At 41.9% G+C, this 17107-nt stretch overlaps 1 protein-coding gene across 15 annotated transcripts in view; it reads left to right on the forward strand.

Moving 5' to 3' along the window:
* The first annotated feature begins 8673 nt into the window (after nt 1–8673).
* Nucleotides 8674–17107, forward strand: part of Cpne1 (copine 1) — a 40570-nt gene continuing 32136 nt past the window's right edge. For 3 of the 15 annotated variants that reach the window (XM_038331763.1, XM_038331757.1, XM_038331746.2), the window contains exons 1-2: nt 8689–8840; nt 16365–16446. Coding sequence is in view for 1 of the 15 variants with exons in the window: in XM_038331755.1 (XP_038187683.1) it covers nt 10306–10337; nt 16365–16446 (114 nt within the window). In the remaining 14 variants the exon portion in view is untranslated. The other 12 variants (XM_038331758.1, XM_038331747.2, XM_038331748.2 and 9 more) reach the window with 11 other exon arrangements.

Consider the following 17107-nt stretch of genomic DNA (forward strand, 5'->3'; position numbering starts at 1 on the left):
ACTAACTGGACCACAATCTGTGAGCAACTCTAATAAATCCCTCTTAATATATACATGTTCATTCTATTAGTTCTATTCCTTTATGAGAATGTTGCCTATTATAGAGACCTGTGTCAAAGCAAACAAGCAAATTAAACCTTTATAAGGTTAAGGATATATCTCAGTTGTAGAGCATTTTGGGCTCTGAGTTCAGTACCCAGTCCTGTAGAGAAAAAAAAAGAGGGGGGAGTCTTTTTATTTTGAGTGATTTTAATTGGGACATGAAGGTTATCACAGTACTCACAGCTCAGGGGCAGAGGCTGGCAATCTGAATTCAATGCCAACCTGGTCTACAGAGCAAGTTCTAAACCAGCCAGAACTACATGATGATACCTGTTATGCCCAGATCCCCCAAACCAACAAGGAGACCGAGTCTCATATGCAAAAGCAAAAAGCCTTTATTTTATACAAGTTTACAAACTTGGTCTCTCCACACGAACTGGAATAACTGGAGAGTCCCGAGCTCAGTTAGAGTTGGGTTTTTATAGTAGTAAAGGTGGAGGTGAGGGCTTTCTTCCTTCCTTTCTTTTTCTTTCTTTCTTTCTTTCTTTCTTTCTTTCTTTCTTTCTTTCTTTCTTTCTTTCTTTTTCAATATTTATTTTTATGTATGCAGTGTTCTGCCTGTATGTCTGTCTGCAGGCAAGAAGAGGGCACCAGATCCCATCATGGGTGGTAGTGAGCCACCATATGGTTAATGGGAACTGAACTCAGGACCTCTAGGAAGAACAGCCACTGCTCTTAACCCCTGAGCCATCTCTCCAGCCCCCTTAGGTGAGGGATTTTTAAGGTTCAGGACCCCTGATTGGCTGACATTTGTCTAGGGTGTCCTGGTGAGTGTGTGCTGGAGGGTGATCCTATCTACAGCGGTTGGAATGCTAGGCATTTCCTTTGGATGGTCTGTTCTTGGGTGGTGTTCAGGTAATCTCAGTTTATGATTCTTCCTGCAGCCAGGTTAAACTACTGTCTTACTCTGGCAGGTGATAATGTTTGGAAGTAAAGAACTTCCTTTGGGTGGTCTATTTCTATTTAGCTTATCCACGGCTGGCTCCTACCATACCTTGTCTCAGAACAACAGCAACAGAAACAGCTGGGTTGTGGTTGTGCAAGCCTTTAATACCAGCTATTGCAAAGCAAAGACAGGCAGATGTCAGTGGGTTCAAACCCAGCCTGGTTTACAAATTGAATTCCAGGCCAGCCAGGGCTACACTGTGAGTCTCTGTTTCAAACACCAGAACAAACTTTTTAAAATTTTATATAAAGCTATATGTGTGCACATGTGTGTGTGTGTGTGTGTGTGTGTGTGTGTGTGTATGTGTGTGGTTTAGCTAAGGTTCGCTTGTGGAGGTTAGAGGACAGTTTTGTAGAGTCAGTTCCTCTGGGTTCGTGATTGAACTCAGATCCAGGCTTTATGTACAGCTAGTGTTTTTACCTGCTAAACCATCTCACGGGCCCTGGTTCGCTATGTATGTATGTATGCATGTATGTATGTATGCATGTATGTACCTATCTATCTGTCTATTCTGTGATTAAAGGTGTGCACCACTGAAAGGAAAAGTATCATGGGGCTCAGGTTCCCCAAGACCAAGTTCTAAGACCAAAGGAGATTTATTTACCCCAGCGGGACAGAAGGCAGGGATAAGGAGATGAAGGAAGACCAAGAAGAGAAAGGGAACCAGGGAAAGGGGCCAGAGGTATTTGTCCCAGAGGACAAAGGATTGCCTCTGCAAAGAGAGGAGACAGAAGTAGCCCATAGGAAAATGGCAGTTTATAAAGGTACAAGAGGAAATCCCATGTTAGGATGAGGCATGTTAATTAGGTGCGCCAAAGGGGGATTTTGATTGCTGGAATTCAATACTTTGTTAGCTGGACTTGGTAGTCAGCCTCGCGGGGAGGGGTTGGCCAAATAAGGGAATGGACCTTGGGGGCTAGTTCATAGTAAGACAGGGAATTGGGGAGAAGGGCAAGGCCAGCCAAGCCATGTGCTCGAGTGAACCAGTGTCCCTTCGACCACTATCCACCACTATGTCTGGAGAGTGGTTGCTTCAGAATTTACTTGCATAAGATTTGACTTCATCTTCATGGTTGCAGACAAGCCCTTGACCAGCAGAACCATCCCCCACAACTCTCCTCTGGTTTTTTTTTTGTGTGTGTGTGTGAATATGTGTGGTGTTGTGTGTGTTTGTGTGTATTGTTTTGTTTTGTTTTTCGAGACAGGGTTTCTCTGTAACTTTGGAGCCTGTCCTAGAACTAGCTCTAGAGAGAGCTCTTGTAGACCAAGGCTGGTCTTTTTTTTTTTTAATATTTATTATGTATACAATATTCTGTCTGTGTGTATGTCTGCAGTCCAGAAGAGGGCACCAGACCTCATTACAGATGGTTGTGAGCCACCATGTGGTTGCCGGGAATTGAACTCAGGACCTTTGGAAGAGCAGGCAATGCTCTTAACCACTGAGACATCTCTCCAGCCTGACCAGGCTGGTTTTGAACTCAGAGAGATCCTCCTGCCTCCCAACTGCTGGGATTAAAGGCATGCACCACGACCGCCCAGCTCTCCTCTGGTTTTTAAAAGGAGATCTTGTTCTGTAGACGAGGATGGCCTCCAAGGTGCAACAGTCCTTTTTCTTGGGCTTTTCCCACAAGCTTGATTACATGAGTTTAGTTCCCAAAACCCAAGTCAAAAAGCCAGTGTGGTGGCTTAAGCCTTTCACCCCAGCACTGCAGAGGAGGAAAGAATAGGATCCCTTTGGCTTACAGACCAGCCAAAAAAGCAAAACTGGCAAACTCCTTCAGTGAACTGAGAGATTTGTCTTTAAAAATAAGGTAAAGAAGAACTAAGATACCTGATGCTATCTTCTGGCCTGCACACACATGAGCATATGCACACACACACACACACACACACACACACACGGTGTGGTGGGATATCTTAGTTGTAAAGTGACTACCTAAGTAAGCATGCCTGAAGTGCTGGGCTGAATCCCTATTCCCTTAGCATCTATAGCTATATATACACTATATATATAACTTATTAGTAGTTAATCACTTGCTATAATCGAACTTGTAGTCAAACTAGATATGTTTTCAAGGTCAAACAAAGATATATTTTAGATAGACAAGTCATCTTCAAACACTTCAGAGATCTATAGAATATGGCATTTAATATCTTTTAATAACCGAGGCTCTTCTTTATTTAAAGCATTATTAATTATACATGTTTTGCCTGTGTGTATGCTGCAGGCCAGAGGAGGCCACTACATCTCATTACAGGTGGCTGTGAGCCACCATGTGGTTGCTGGGAATTGAACTCAAGACGTCAGGAAGAGCAGCCTGTACTCTTAACCTCTGAGCCATCTCTCCAGCCCCCTAAATTGTTGTTGTTGTTCTTCTTCTTTTTATTTATTTATTTTTTGTTTGTTTTTCGAGACAGGGTTTCTCTGTAGCTTTGGAGAGCCTGTCCTGTCAACTATTGTAGACCAGGTTGGCTTCAAACTCACAGAGATCCATCTGCATCTGCCTCCTTAGTACTGGGATTAAAGGCATGTGCCACCACCGCCTGGCTAGGTTCTTACTTTTCTTGACAATAAGACATGTCTGTTCCTGGCAGCACCAATCTACTTTAGAGGAGATAATGGGCACTGAAGAAAATCTGCATGGAGTTTCCTTTCTCTGTAGCAATAGTAAACCACTGGGCAAGAAAATGCCCCAGCCTCAACTGCTAATATATGCTGTCCTGCCAGGTGGTGGTGGCGCACACTTTTAATCCCAGCACTCGGGAGGAAGAGACAGGTATATCTCTATGAGTTTGAGGCCAGCCTGGTCTACAAGAGCTATTTCCAGGACAGGACAGGCTCTAAAGCTGCAGAGAAACCTTATCTCAAACAAACAAACAAACAAACAAAAACTCAAAAACCAATATGCTGTCCGAGTTAGACTAGCAAGACACAAAATATCCTGCTTTACAGAAAAGTCTGTCAGATATTCTGGGCGTGTAGACCAAAGAAGGATGCCCCAACGTTGCAGAGGAACTTTTTGGTGACTGTCCATGCAGTCAGCTGTTTCTGTCATTACTCACATTTTTGGAAGTTGCTTGTTTGCACTTCCTTCTCACTCAGTTAATATTATTTCCTTCCTGGGTCTCTGAGGGAGTTGAAGATTAGATAGTTATAGTTAACCAGACGAAGAAAGCAGGTGATGAAAGAAAGTAAACTAGGGGGGCTGGAGAGATGGCTCAGTGGTTAAGAGCATTGCCTGCTCTTCCAAAGGTCCTGAGTTCAATTCCCAGCAACCACATGGTGGCTCACAACCATCTGTAATGAGGTCTGGTGCCCTCTTCTGGACTGCAGACATACATGCAGACAGACTATTGTATACATAATAAATAAATATTTTAAAAAAGAAAGTAAATTAGGTATAACACTTTGGATTTACCAAGATAGGATAGATATGGAATATTTTCTCTGAATTTGTCAAATACAAATGGACTAGACATGGTTGATGTTTTTATTGCCTGTATAATTTTAGACAAAAAGAGGAAGTATAGTGGCATTTCAATAAATAAAGCCTTATTTATTTATTGAAACTTAGGATCTGAGAGTAAAATAATCTCACTGTCAGCCTTATAGACCAGGTAATGGTAAAATACATCTTTAATCTCAGTAGTCACACTTGTTGCCATGGAAACTGGACGTTGCATGCCTTTAATCATGGTGGTGCACGCCTTTTATCGCAACTCTAGAGAGGATTATAAAACAGGAGGAAACAGCTCTCAACACACAATCTCATTCTAAGATTCCTGGAGGCAGGATCGCCATTTTGCTTCATTGTACACACATAAATACACACACACACACACACACACACACACACACACACACACACATATATATATATATATATATATATATATATATATGCTAGGTTTTGTTTCATTTTTTTTTTTTTTTGATGCAGGTCTGGCTGACATGGAACTTGCTATGTAGACCAAGCCTCTGCCTCCATGAGTGGTGTGTTTGGTATAAAGATGCACACATACATATGTATATGGAATGTGCAGCTTTATAGCTTTTATAATGCAGCTGTTATTTCAGTTTGCCAGTATAGGCGCATTTTGCCTAACGATGGGGTTGTGAGAATTTGGACTTGGATTTTTTTTTTGTTTTGTTTTTGGTTTTTTTTTGGTTTTTCGAGACAGGGTTTCTCTGTAGCATTAGAGGGATTTTTGTTTGTTTATTTGTTTGTTTTGTATTTTGAGTTTCTCTGTGTAGCTCTGGCTATTCGGAAACTCACTATGTAGACTGGGCAGGCCTCTGCCTCCTAAATACTGGGATTAAAGGGTGGTGTGCCTACAACACCCAATTTAGGCTCTGATTTTGTTAGTACATTGATGTTTCTCTTTCTGAGTGAAGACTAGATCCAAGACAGCAAGATTTTCATTAGTGTGTAGGATACAGGGCTGAGAATATAGCTCTGTGGCAGAATTTAGCACATGAAACCCAGTTCTTTTCATTTTTTTGTTTTGTTTTTGTTTTTTTGAGACAGGGTTTCTCTGCAGCTTTAGCGCCTGTCCTGGAGCTAGCTCTTGTAGACCAGGCTGGTCTCGAACTCTTTTCATTTTTTTAAAGACTTATTTAGGGCTGGAGAGATGGCTCAGTGGTTAAGAGCACTGCCTGCTCTTCCAAAGGTCCCAGCAACCACGTGGTGGCTCACAACCATCTGTAATGAAATCTGATTCCCTCTTCTGGCCTGCAGGCATACATGCAGGCAGAACATTGCATGTATAATAAACAAACAAACAAACAAACAAATCTTTTTTAAAAAGATTGATTCATTTACTATGTATACAGTGTATATATAATACACTTTTCGTTTTTTAAAAATGTATTTATTTCTTATTATGTATACAGTGTTCTGCCTGCATGCATGCCTCCAGGCCAGAAGAGGGCACCAAATCTCATTACAGATGGTGGTGAGCTGGCATGAGATTTCTGGGAATTGAACTCAGAACCTTTGGAAGATCAGGCAGTGCCATCTGAGCCCTCTCTCCAGCCTCCAGTCCCCAGCTTTTAAAGAAAAGATAGAAAGTACAAAGTTGGGTGTATCCATACATATCTTAACCCTAACACTTGGGAGTTTGAGGAAAAGGGATCAGAAATCCAAGGACATCTTGGACTGCATAGTTCCAGGCCAGCCTGAACTGCAGGAGATCCTGTGTCAAAAGAATTCAACACCCCACCCCCAAAAAAGAAGAAAAAAATATAGGATACAGTTAGGGAGAAGGGAAGTGAGTGATGAGGGTTGATGAGGACTATATCCATAGTAATCTGAGAAGAGTTTTTTTCTTTTTTTAAAAATTTACTTATTTATTATATATACAACATTCTTTCCATGTATGCCTGCATGCCAGAAGAGGGCACCAGATCTCATTACAGATGTTTGTGAGCCACCATGTGGTTGCTGGGAATTGAACTCAGGACCTCTGGAAGAGCAGCCAGTGCTCTTAACCTCTGACCCATCCTCTCCAGCCCAAGTTTTTTTTTTCTGTTACCAGATAATATTAAGATATATTTTGTGGGGGTTGGATAAATGGCTCAGTGGCTAAGAACAGTGGCTGCTCTTCCAGAGGACCCAGGTTCTGTTCCCAGCACCCCCATGGCAGCTCACAGCTATTTGTAACTCCAGTTCCAGGGATGTGACATCCTCACACAGGCATACATTTCGGCAAAAACACCAATCAATGCATATAAAAATAAAAAAAATTAAATTATTTTTTAAAAAGATGTATTTTATGGATAAATTAATCAAAGATTCCTGAACTGAAACTTCATTCACTTTTGTTTGTTTTGAAGCAAGGTCTCATGTAGCCCAGGATGGCCTCAGACTTCCTGTGCAATGGATGACAGGCATGAGAGAGAAAAGTGTTACGTTTTCACTTGTTTTGTGTGTGCGCACTTGTGTGTGCACCTTCCCGCCACAGTATATGTACGTCAGTCAGAGGACAGCTAGAAGGAATTGGTTCTCCCTCCACAAGGTTCCTAGGGATTAAACTCTGGTCATCAGCCTTTGCAGCAGGAGTCTCTCACCAGTTCTCCTGCCTCATCTCCTACATAATGGAGTCACAGGTGAGCACCACTACATCTAGTTATTTGGTGTCTGTGGCAAACCTAGAGCTTCGTGCAAGCTAGTCATGCATGCTACCATCTGCTAGATCCCCAGTCCCAGAAAAGATAATCTTTTTTTTTTTTTTTTTTTTTTTTTTTTTTTTTTTTTTTTTGGTTTTTTTTGAGACAGGCTTTCTCTGTAGTTTTGGAGCCTGTCTTGGAACTAGATCTTGTAGACCAGGCTGTCCTTGAACTCACAGAGATCTGCCTGCCTCTGCCTCCCGAGTGCTGGGATTAAAGGCCTGTGTCGCCACCGCCCAGCCAGAAAAATCTTAATACATAGCCCTGGCACTCTCTTTGTAGACTAGGGTGGCTTTGAACTTACAGACACACCTGCCTGCCTCTGCCTCTGATGTGCTGTGATTAAGGGTATGAGCCACCACACCTAGCCTCATATATATTTATATTCTTGAGACAGGGTCTGGGGCAACCCAGGACTACCTGTATAATCATATCACTGGGGATTATCTGGGCCACCATATTAAAAAAATAAGTTGAAATTTTTTTGTTTTTGTTTTTCGAGAAAGGGTTTTTCTGTGTAATAGCCTTGACTCTCCTGGTACTCTTTGTAGATCAGGCTGGCCTTGAATTCATAGTGATTCTGTCTCTGTCTCCTAAGTGCTGTGATTCAGAGTTGCAGCATCACGCTTGGTGGTCGAAATAATTTTTTTAAGTTTTTTATATTTGTTTAATTATGTATACAGTGTTGTGTCTGCATGTATACCTGCAGGCTAAAAGAGGACACCAGATTTCATTGAGGACGGTTGTGAGCCACCATGTGGTTGCTGGGAATTGAACTCAGGACTTCTGGAAGAGCAGCCTGTGTTCTTAACCACCACTGAGCCATCTCTCCAGCCCTTGAAATAATTTTTAACTTCTTTTTAGATTTATTTTATTTTTGTTAATGTCTGTGTGAGAAGGCATGTGCACACAAGTGCAGGAGCCCTGGGAGGTCAGAGGAAGGCCTCAGATCTTCTGTGCCTGGAGTTATAGGTGGGTTGTGAGCGTCCCAATGGGGCTCATCAAACTCAACTCCTCTGGAAGAGCATAAGAGCGCTCTTCACCACTGGGCCTTCTCTCCTGCCCCAAGGCCTAATATTTTCAATAGTTAAAACAAACAAACAAACAAACAAACAACAACAAAAACCCTCAAGCTTTTGTCGGCAGAGTCCCTAATTAAAGTTACAATTTTAGTCCGTTTCATCCAAGACAGTTCTGCAATGTAGGCACTGTTCCGCTTATTTCACAATGCTCAAAGAACTAAGGCAGTCTGCACAAAGCCCTGCAAAGAACCTTAAACACTAGCTTCAGGCCTGGCTAGGGAGCAAACGCCGCCACGGGAGATTAAAAGGCCCCCTTCACCACAACAACCTGAAGCGTCCGAGGTTTCCCCTACCCCCCCCCCAAAAAAAAAAACCTCAGCGCGCCTGCGTCTCCCACCGCGACGTCTGCGGCGCCCCGCCCACTCCTGGAACGCGGAGCGGCCGAGCGGGCGGGCGGCCATTTTGTGAGGCGGCATCGGAGGTGCTTGGCTGCAGTGGGCTCCGGGAAGCCGTTCGGGCTGGGGCTATCGGCCGCGGGGCTGAGGCACTCGCACGGGGGGTAACTCGGGTCTGGGTTCTGGTGCCGCGCAAGCTCTCCCCGGTAAGACTCCCGCAGCCCCGGAACGGGCGGGGCTGTGCGGGGCTCGAGCCGCCTCCTTGGTGCCCCGGGGCGGGGCCTTCCCAGGCCTCGGAGCCCGCGGCCGCGAGCGCCCTACACAAAGGGGTCTCTCCGAGGCTGCGGGGGTCCCGGGGTGCCGCTCACACTCTGTGGCCTCCGAGGATGCGAGAGGTGGAGCCGGCGTGCCGAAGTGGGGGACGTGGCGGTAGCGGGGACGCCCCGGTGGTCTTGAGAGGGCAATCGGCCAGCCCTGGGTGGCCCCGCGGCCTGCCACCCGGGCGAGGGGGGGGGGGTGCGATGAAAACGCCTGCACGCAGGATGAGAAGGTTTTCTGGGCTTCAAACGGGGCCGAGGTTTTAACTCCCGCCTCTGCTCCGAAGTAAAGAGGTTCCAGTGGCCTACGGCCAGCAAAAGGGGACTACGTTAGGGTCACCTAGGGGGGAAGCGCTCCTGGAAGGCCGGGAACCGGTCTCCTTCAGGACTTGAAGGTGCAGGGGCTTGCAGCGAACTGCTTCCTACGTCCAGCGCTGACTTGGGGCCTCCTAGGGAGTGTAGGGGATTCTGGAGCCGCCCCGTAGCTAAGGAGGAGGGGGTGAAGTCAAGAGAATTGTAGCAAGCATGGCAGGTCCTTGGTCCTCAAATAGGGAAGGGGCTGTTACCTGCTGCACCTTCCCTGCACCTTTGGGGAGGAGCCACAGCGAGGAGGAAGAGTGGCTGCCTTAGCTGTCTGGAGGTTGGTGGCGCTAGTTTGCAGCCTCGTGAAATAGGTGGGGGAAGGCCTTTTAGGAGCTGCAGGTTAGTGATGGGGGAGGGATAGAGTAAGGTAACGGGTTTGGGTGCCCGTTGGTAAGCGAGTGGGCTCGTGTGTGCATTTTATAGTGAAAAGTTTAAAGGACTCCTGTGTGTTCTACTCAGGGTTAATTCAGTGCAAAAGATTAATTCGTTCTGGTAGAAAGTGTATGTAGAGAATTCCAGGCTGTGTTGCAGCATTCTGAGTCCTAAAGCCTTCTTGACGCCTAGAGTCGCAGATGACTGTGTGTGTGCAGTTGGCAGGAATCGTCTTAATGGTCTTTAAGATTAAGTTGATGTCAGTCTTCATAATCTGGCGGGAAAAACTAGGATGGCAACTGAAGGGAGAGATTGAGTGGATTTCCTTCAGGCTTCTTGGATATGAAATGTAATTTTTGATGAATTTCAGTCTTAATAAAAATTGTTCGGGACCTTGGTAACCAGCGTATACTGCAAGTGTTAAAGAGCATTTGCAGTTGGAAAAAGTTCTACGAAAATATTTATTAAAATTAATAGAAATATAAAACTGATGTACTTGTTTTTAATATTTGTAATTTTTGTCGAGATGGAGACTTTTGGATTTGGCGGAAAGTGATTGTGTTTGGACATTTTTCTAAGGATATTAAAAGTTGGAAGAACTGTTCACATAACTATCTTAATGCAATTTTTGAAGGAAATGTTTGTGTTTAGGTGAGTTCACAAGGCTTAGTGTGTATTGGGTAGTTTATCAAAATGTGTTGCATTTTTATATCACCTTATGCTTGATTAAATGTTGGTCTGGGTTGTAATGCATAATTTCAATTTTATGTTCAAATCTGTCAGGTGAATATGTGATGCTTTAGAAACCACTGGTTATTGTTCTAGGCTTTTAGCAATACTCTCTAGGCTTCTTTTACTCTTTTGTGACATGTTGAATGTTTTGATTGACTGCATATTGAAAGTTTTGGACTTCTTGGTACTATTTTTAGGGATAAAAACTTCATTTTTATACTTGTGCTTTATACCGTGGGTCAGATACTAGAATCCAGTGCCAGCATTGATATAGTCTTATTCCGGTTTGCAGAAAGTCACGCCATTGTTTGATTTGTGGAAGTTTGATTGTTTTTTGTTTGTTCCTCATTGGCGATAGAATCTTGTTAGGTAGCTTAGGCTGACATTGAACTATTAAGCGTCTGGAGTCACTGGGACAGTAGTTGGGTGGCAATATTTAGTTTGAATAAATGATTTCTTCTGAAAATGTTAGTAATTAATTACACAATGTATACTCTTTGAAATCTCTCCCTAAAAATGCAGTGTCCAGTTTAATATCTAACTCATAACTTTTAGTTTTTAATTGTATGGGTGTTTTGCCTACATGTATGTCTTATGTTTCATGTTCATGCCTGCTGAACTCAGAGGCTATAAGAGCTGGTGCCAGATCCCGTGGAACTGGAGTTATAGATGGTTGCTGGGAATTGCACGTAGGTCCTTTGGAAAAGCAGCCTGTTCGGTCTCACCAGGCCTAGTCTACTTCTTTATTCTTAATGAATAAAACTCATAGAAATGAATGCTTGCTTAAAGTCTTAGGTTAGAGACTACACAGAAAAAAGAATTTCACTTAGTAGTTCTAGCGGTTTCACTACCAACCACCTATGTACCCTTTGGTTTGCTGAATTTTAAGTTTAAAGTCACAGTGGAAGTAGATGTGGTTAGTTAGGCTAGAAGCAATATTTTTGTTTTGAAATATAAATGAATTAAAAAGGACGTTTTTTGTTGGTATCAATAATAACAATATTAAAATCTTTTTGCCAGGAGGGACATCTTATTTCAAATGTCTTGATTTACTGCCTCTGAGTACTAAATAGGAAGTTCATGTGAAAATTTAGTATTGTACATTTTTATCAGTATCAGAAGATTGTATTAATAAGAATGGTCCCAGGATCTACAATGTGTTTTATTTGGTGATGGGGACAAACTCCAAGAGATGAAGTGTGGTTTCATGGTGTCTATGATGTGATTACACTGCTGATAACATTGTGCCCATTGTAATAGAAATTTTGTTGCTGGTCTCTGAGGTGAATATTTCAGGGGTTATTGGGATTTTTCTTTCTTTTGGATCTTAAGTATGTAGCTGCTTTACCCTGATTCCTGTAAAGATTGATGTCTGATGAAGAGTGGAAAAGCTGTAGTTTTAGTTTATACCTTTATAAACTTTTAGTTTATATTTTAGGAATGGAAATGTTTGCTGATGGACATTTTACCTTGAAGTTTCAAATAATTGGCATAGTTGGTAAATAAAGTTTATTTTGTCAAGCCGGGAAGTGATGGCACATGTCTTTAATCCCAGCCCTTGGGAGGCAGAAGCAGGTGGATTTCTGTGAGTTCGAGGCCAGCCCGGTCTACAAGAGCTAGTTCCAGGACAGGCACCAAAGCTACAGAGAAACCTTTCTCGAAAAAAAAAAGTTTATCTTTTCATAATATGCAAATGCTTATATTTATGTTTGTATCTGGTATTGACGCAACATCTGTTAGGAAATGAAGTGAAACAAGTGATACACTAAAGCTTGTTTTAGGTCTTAAACTATGTCAACGAGTCATTGGCAAACTGGGGTCAGTTTTCTTTTTGCCTATCCCTATACTTTATATGTATATAAAAATGTATATGTGGGACTGGAGAGATGGCTCAGTGGTTAAGAGCATTGCCTGCTCTTCCAAAGGTCCCGAGTTCAATTCCCAGCAACCACATGGTGGCTCACAACCATCTGTAATGGGGTCTGGTGCCCTCTTCTGGGCTGCAGACATATACACAGACAGAATAGTGTATACATAATAAATAATAAAAAAATGTGTATAAGAGTCTCTCTGTGTAGTCCAGACCAACCTCAAACTCTCAGTCTTTTCCACCTCCTAAGTGCCAGCATTGCATATGCACATTGTCTAGCTATGACACCTATTTTTATTTATCTTTTTTTGAGACAGGGTCACACAGTGTGGCCCTGGCTGTCCTGGAACTTCTGTAGACAAGGCTGGCTTCGAACTCTAGACATCCACCTGGCTCTGTCTCCGAGCTTTGGGATCAAAGGCACATACTGCCACATATGGTCTAATACTTTTTTTTGCATAAAATTTTTTTACTCATGTGCTTCCAAAGTTTACCAGAGTTTCAGGTGAGTAGGATAGATTTTTTTTTTTTTAGTTTCGGATCTTGTGTTCAATTAGGCACTAGCTGACATTTTAGCACATAGAAATAAGCAGACTCTTAGAAAACGGTGCTACCTCTGTTGTTTGTGGTCTTGGGGCTGGAGAGATAGTTCAGCGCTCTCTCTCTCTCTCTCTCTCTCTCTCTCTCTCTCTCTCTATATATATATATATATATATATATATATATATATATATATATATATTTCCAAAAGACCAGGGTCAATTCCCAGAACTTAAATGGTAACCCAGAGCCATATGTACCACCAGTTCCAGAGGATATGGCACCCTCTTCTGGTCTCTGCCAGTATTTTGTTCATGTGATGTAGGTATGTCTATACACATAAAATAATAGAAATAATTTTTTGAACTGATAAAAATAACTGGTCTTTACAAAGTGAGGAGTTGAAACAAAAGTGCCGCAGTTTTCAGTTTCCATTTGCCCTGTGAAGGACAAGCTGTGATAAAAAAGGTTCTGCAGTTTGTTATTTAGCCCTGTGGACAGTGTGGCGCACACCTTTCATCCCAGCACTCAGGAGGCAGAGGCAGGTGGAGCTCTGTGCGATTTGCGATTGAAGGCAGCCTGGTCTATAAAGTGAGTTCCAGGACTAAAAAAAAAAAAGCCCTGATGTGTATAATTCTCCTTGGTATATAGGGATGCTTCCGATATTGTGGAACTTGGATTACACAAATTGAACTACACATTTGCTGAGATCAGATGGGCTTTCAGCATTTCTTGATGTAATAAGAATTTTTCTTATTAAATTCTTGGAACCTTGTAGATATAGGGCCTTCCCTTTGGGCATAACTGGCTGACCTAAATTTATCCTTCTCTGGGTAGACATGGGATGTCTTGTGTCTGAAAGGGGAAAAAAAACATTAGAAACCTCAGTTCCCTACTATGTGGAAGATATGCCCCAGGCGCTCATACCTTGTGTTTTGTTCCTATTTTCTCCCCCCCCCCCCTCTTTTTGAGACAGGATTCTCATTATATCGTGATATTGTGCCTGGACTTGAATTCCCTATGCAGTCTATGCTGGCTTTGAACGCAGGATCCTAGCACTCTGTGGGCAGAGACAGGTGGATCTCTGTTTGAGGCCATCCTGGTCTACAGAGTGATCCAGGACATGCTCCACAGCCACACAGAGAAACCCTGTTTCCAAACCCCCCCCCCCTTTTTTTTTAATTTGTTTTTTTGGTGATAAAAATTACTACTATGGCTTACTTAATCTCAAATAATTTAGCAGTATCATTCAGATAAGTAGTTTTGTTGGTAATCTTAGTATGAGAGAATGGGTGGGGTTTTCTTATTCTCTGAAGTTAAAGATGGCTGTTTGAAACTGTGGTTCAGTGTATAAATCTGGAAGCATGAGGATCCTAGAGTTCATGTGCTCCTATGGGGAGATGGGTGGTAGAGACAGTCCTGGGAAGTTCACAGACCAGCTAGCCTGAAGTATTGCAGCTGAAAAAAAAAAGCCATTTCTCAAGGTGGAAGGCAAGTACTGAAACCCAAGATCTTTTGACACCCCCCAGACAGGGTTTCTCTGTGTAGCCCTGGCTGTCCTGGGACTAATTTACTCTGCTTCCCAAGTGCTGGGATTAAATGCGTGCACCACCACCGCCCAGCAGATTTTTTTAGCACTATTTTAAAAAATGGTGCACATGCTTTATAATTCCAGCATGGGATACAGGGTGAGACCTTTCCCCAAAACAGACTTTCAGTGGGTCTTGGTGGCACATACCTGTAATCTAGCACTTCAGTGGAGACAGGAGGATCAGCTACTTACTGAGTTTGAGACTAGGTTGAAGTAACTGAGACTTGTCCCCAAAACAAAATGAACAACTAGTGTATTCGAGCCAGAAGGATCACCAGTCTGATTTAAAAAGTAAAATAAAATAATAGGGCTGATAAGATGACTCAATTTATTTCCAAGCCTGATGATCTGAGTTCCAGCCCCAGGACCCACATGGTAGAAGGTGAGAACCAATTTTCAGAGTTGTGTAATTTTCACATGTGCACATATGTGCACACACATTAATGAATACTTACATACAGTAAATTGAGAAATTTGAAATGTTGAACTGAGAATAGAGCTCAGTGGTAGAGGGCTTGCCTAAAATATATTAGGTTTTATTCAGTCGAGGACTGCTTTCACCCTCTCCCCTCCAAAAAAGGTTAATTAAAAATATATTTTAAAATGATCCTCTTAAATATAATTAGGGGGCTGAAAAGAGGGCTCAGCACTGATTGCTCTTCTAGAGGATCTGGGTTTGATTTCCAGCACCCGAATAGCGGCTTACAGCTGTGTTTAGCACCAGTCTCGAAACCTGAAGCCCTCTTCTGGCCTCTAGGTGCCAGGCTTGCACATGGTGCACAGACATAAATACATAAGTACAGCCATACACATAAAAACATTGAATTAAAGAAGTACAGTCAATTGGTTGTATGTATTATTTGTGAATTGTTAGTAGCTTCACTAGTTTGGAAGAAATTATTCTGAAAGATAAGTACCCTTGGGGCTGGAGAGATGGCTCAGAGGTTAAGAGCATTGCCTGCTCTTCTAAAGGTCCTGAGTTCAATTCCCAGCAACCACATGGTGGCTCATAACCATCTATAATGGGGTCTGGTGCCCTCTTCTGGCCTGCAGGCAGGCATACACACAGACAGAATATTGTATACATAATAAATAAATATTTTAAAAAAAGATAAGTACCCTTCTACCCTGTCTGTGCTTTGAAAAGTCTTATTGTATTATTATATACTATGACATCTGCTGGAGAAATATTTTTGAGACGGAGTTGCTGTTGGCTTAGGTTGCACTTAGAACTCAGTATGTAGCCCAGGTTAGTCTCAGACTTAGTAGTGTTTTAGTCCTGCCTCCTGATGCTGAGGTTACAGATATGCTTTAGACAATTTTTTAAACAAGGTTTTTTGGAATTATGTTGAAAGAAATCTCATGTGTTGAATATAGTGGAATCAGTGCTCAGAGACAGAACTTGTATTTCAGTTGTTTTGTGTGATCTGTGATATTTTGATGCAAAGGTAATATATTTGAAAGAGTAATTGCAGTGGTTTCTGTGAGTATCCCTGACCTGATGACAGTTTGTCCAGGAATTGCTCTGTGTAAATTTGTGCTTTTTCATCAGATGTTGGATGAAAACTTAGGAAAATAAGTTGAGGTTGAACATATTAATAGACTTATGGAATTTTTCTGAATTATGAACATTAAGTGATAAAAAGCGATTACCATTTGAAGCTGAGCTTTAGTACTATTTTTATATTTATTTTTTGGCTATATGGCATATTTATATAAATACCTGATGACATAGTCTTGATAGAATGGTTCTTAGACTTGGAAGCAGTATCAAGTTAAAAATGTGTGAGTTTGGTATCTCTTTCCTAAAAAAAAAACCTATACATTCTTAGGCAGTACTCCAATGGTTTCATACTTACTCTCCTTCATAATGTACAGTTCAGTGTGGCCTGTGCGTGTTTTGTTTCCTGCATTGATTTTTGCCTCCATTTATTCTCTATTGCAGTCTAAAAGTTGGTTTTAATTGGTTGCCCACAGGATTGACTTGGCCTCTACTTCTTAAGAAAATACATCTCTTGTTTTACAAGGTAAGAGATTTTAAATAGGCTTATTTTATAGAAAATAAAATGAGATATCTTATTAAGAAATAAGAAAGTAGATGTAGTAACCTGTGTGCTTGTGTGTGTATGTGTGTGTTTACTTAGCAGCATATCTGAGGGAGAGGGTGGAATGAGTATTTGCTTCCTCTGAGAGTCTGTTTTATTTACATGGATGCATTTCTTATTACTAGACAGTAAGCTTCGCGCCCTCCCCTGTAGCATTATAGGTGGATGGTAAATACAATGCTTCTTGGTATGGTTATTAATATTCCCTAGAAATACAGGTATAGCTGTTAGGTGATAGTTTACAGAGTATGAATTTTAAACCTTAGCAATTGAATTTAACTTTTTGTTGAAGGGAACAAGCTAGACTCAAGTTTAGGTTAAAGTTTCCTGTCCTGCAGAGTAACAGATGCCACTTCATGCTTTTCAAAACCTAACAATGTTTCTTATCAGATAGCTTTACGAGCAAGTCTTGTACTCTGCTTGGTTTGATTCTCCAGCCCTTTTCCAGCTGGCAATTTTAGGCAGGTTATTAATAATTGAAATGTTTTTGTGGATGCATTGTACCGAAGACTTATTAATTAATCTCTTAATATGGTTTAGAAATTTACTGTGAATGTCTTTTAGGCTTGTGTTTAATCTGTGT

Source organism: Arvicola amphibius, chromosome 5, assembly GCF_903992535.2.
Source record: "Arvicola amphibius chromosome 5, mArvAmp1.2, whole genome shotgun sequence".
Lineage (NCBI taxonomy): Eukaryota > Metazoa > Chordata > Mammalia > Rodentia > Cricetidae > Arvicola > Arvicola amphibius.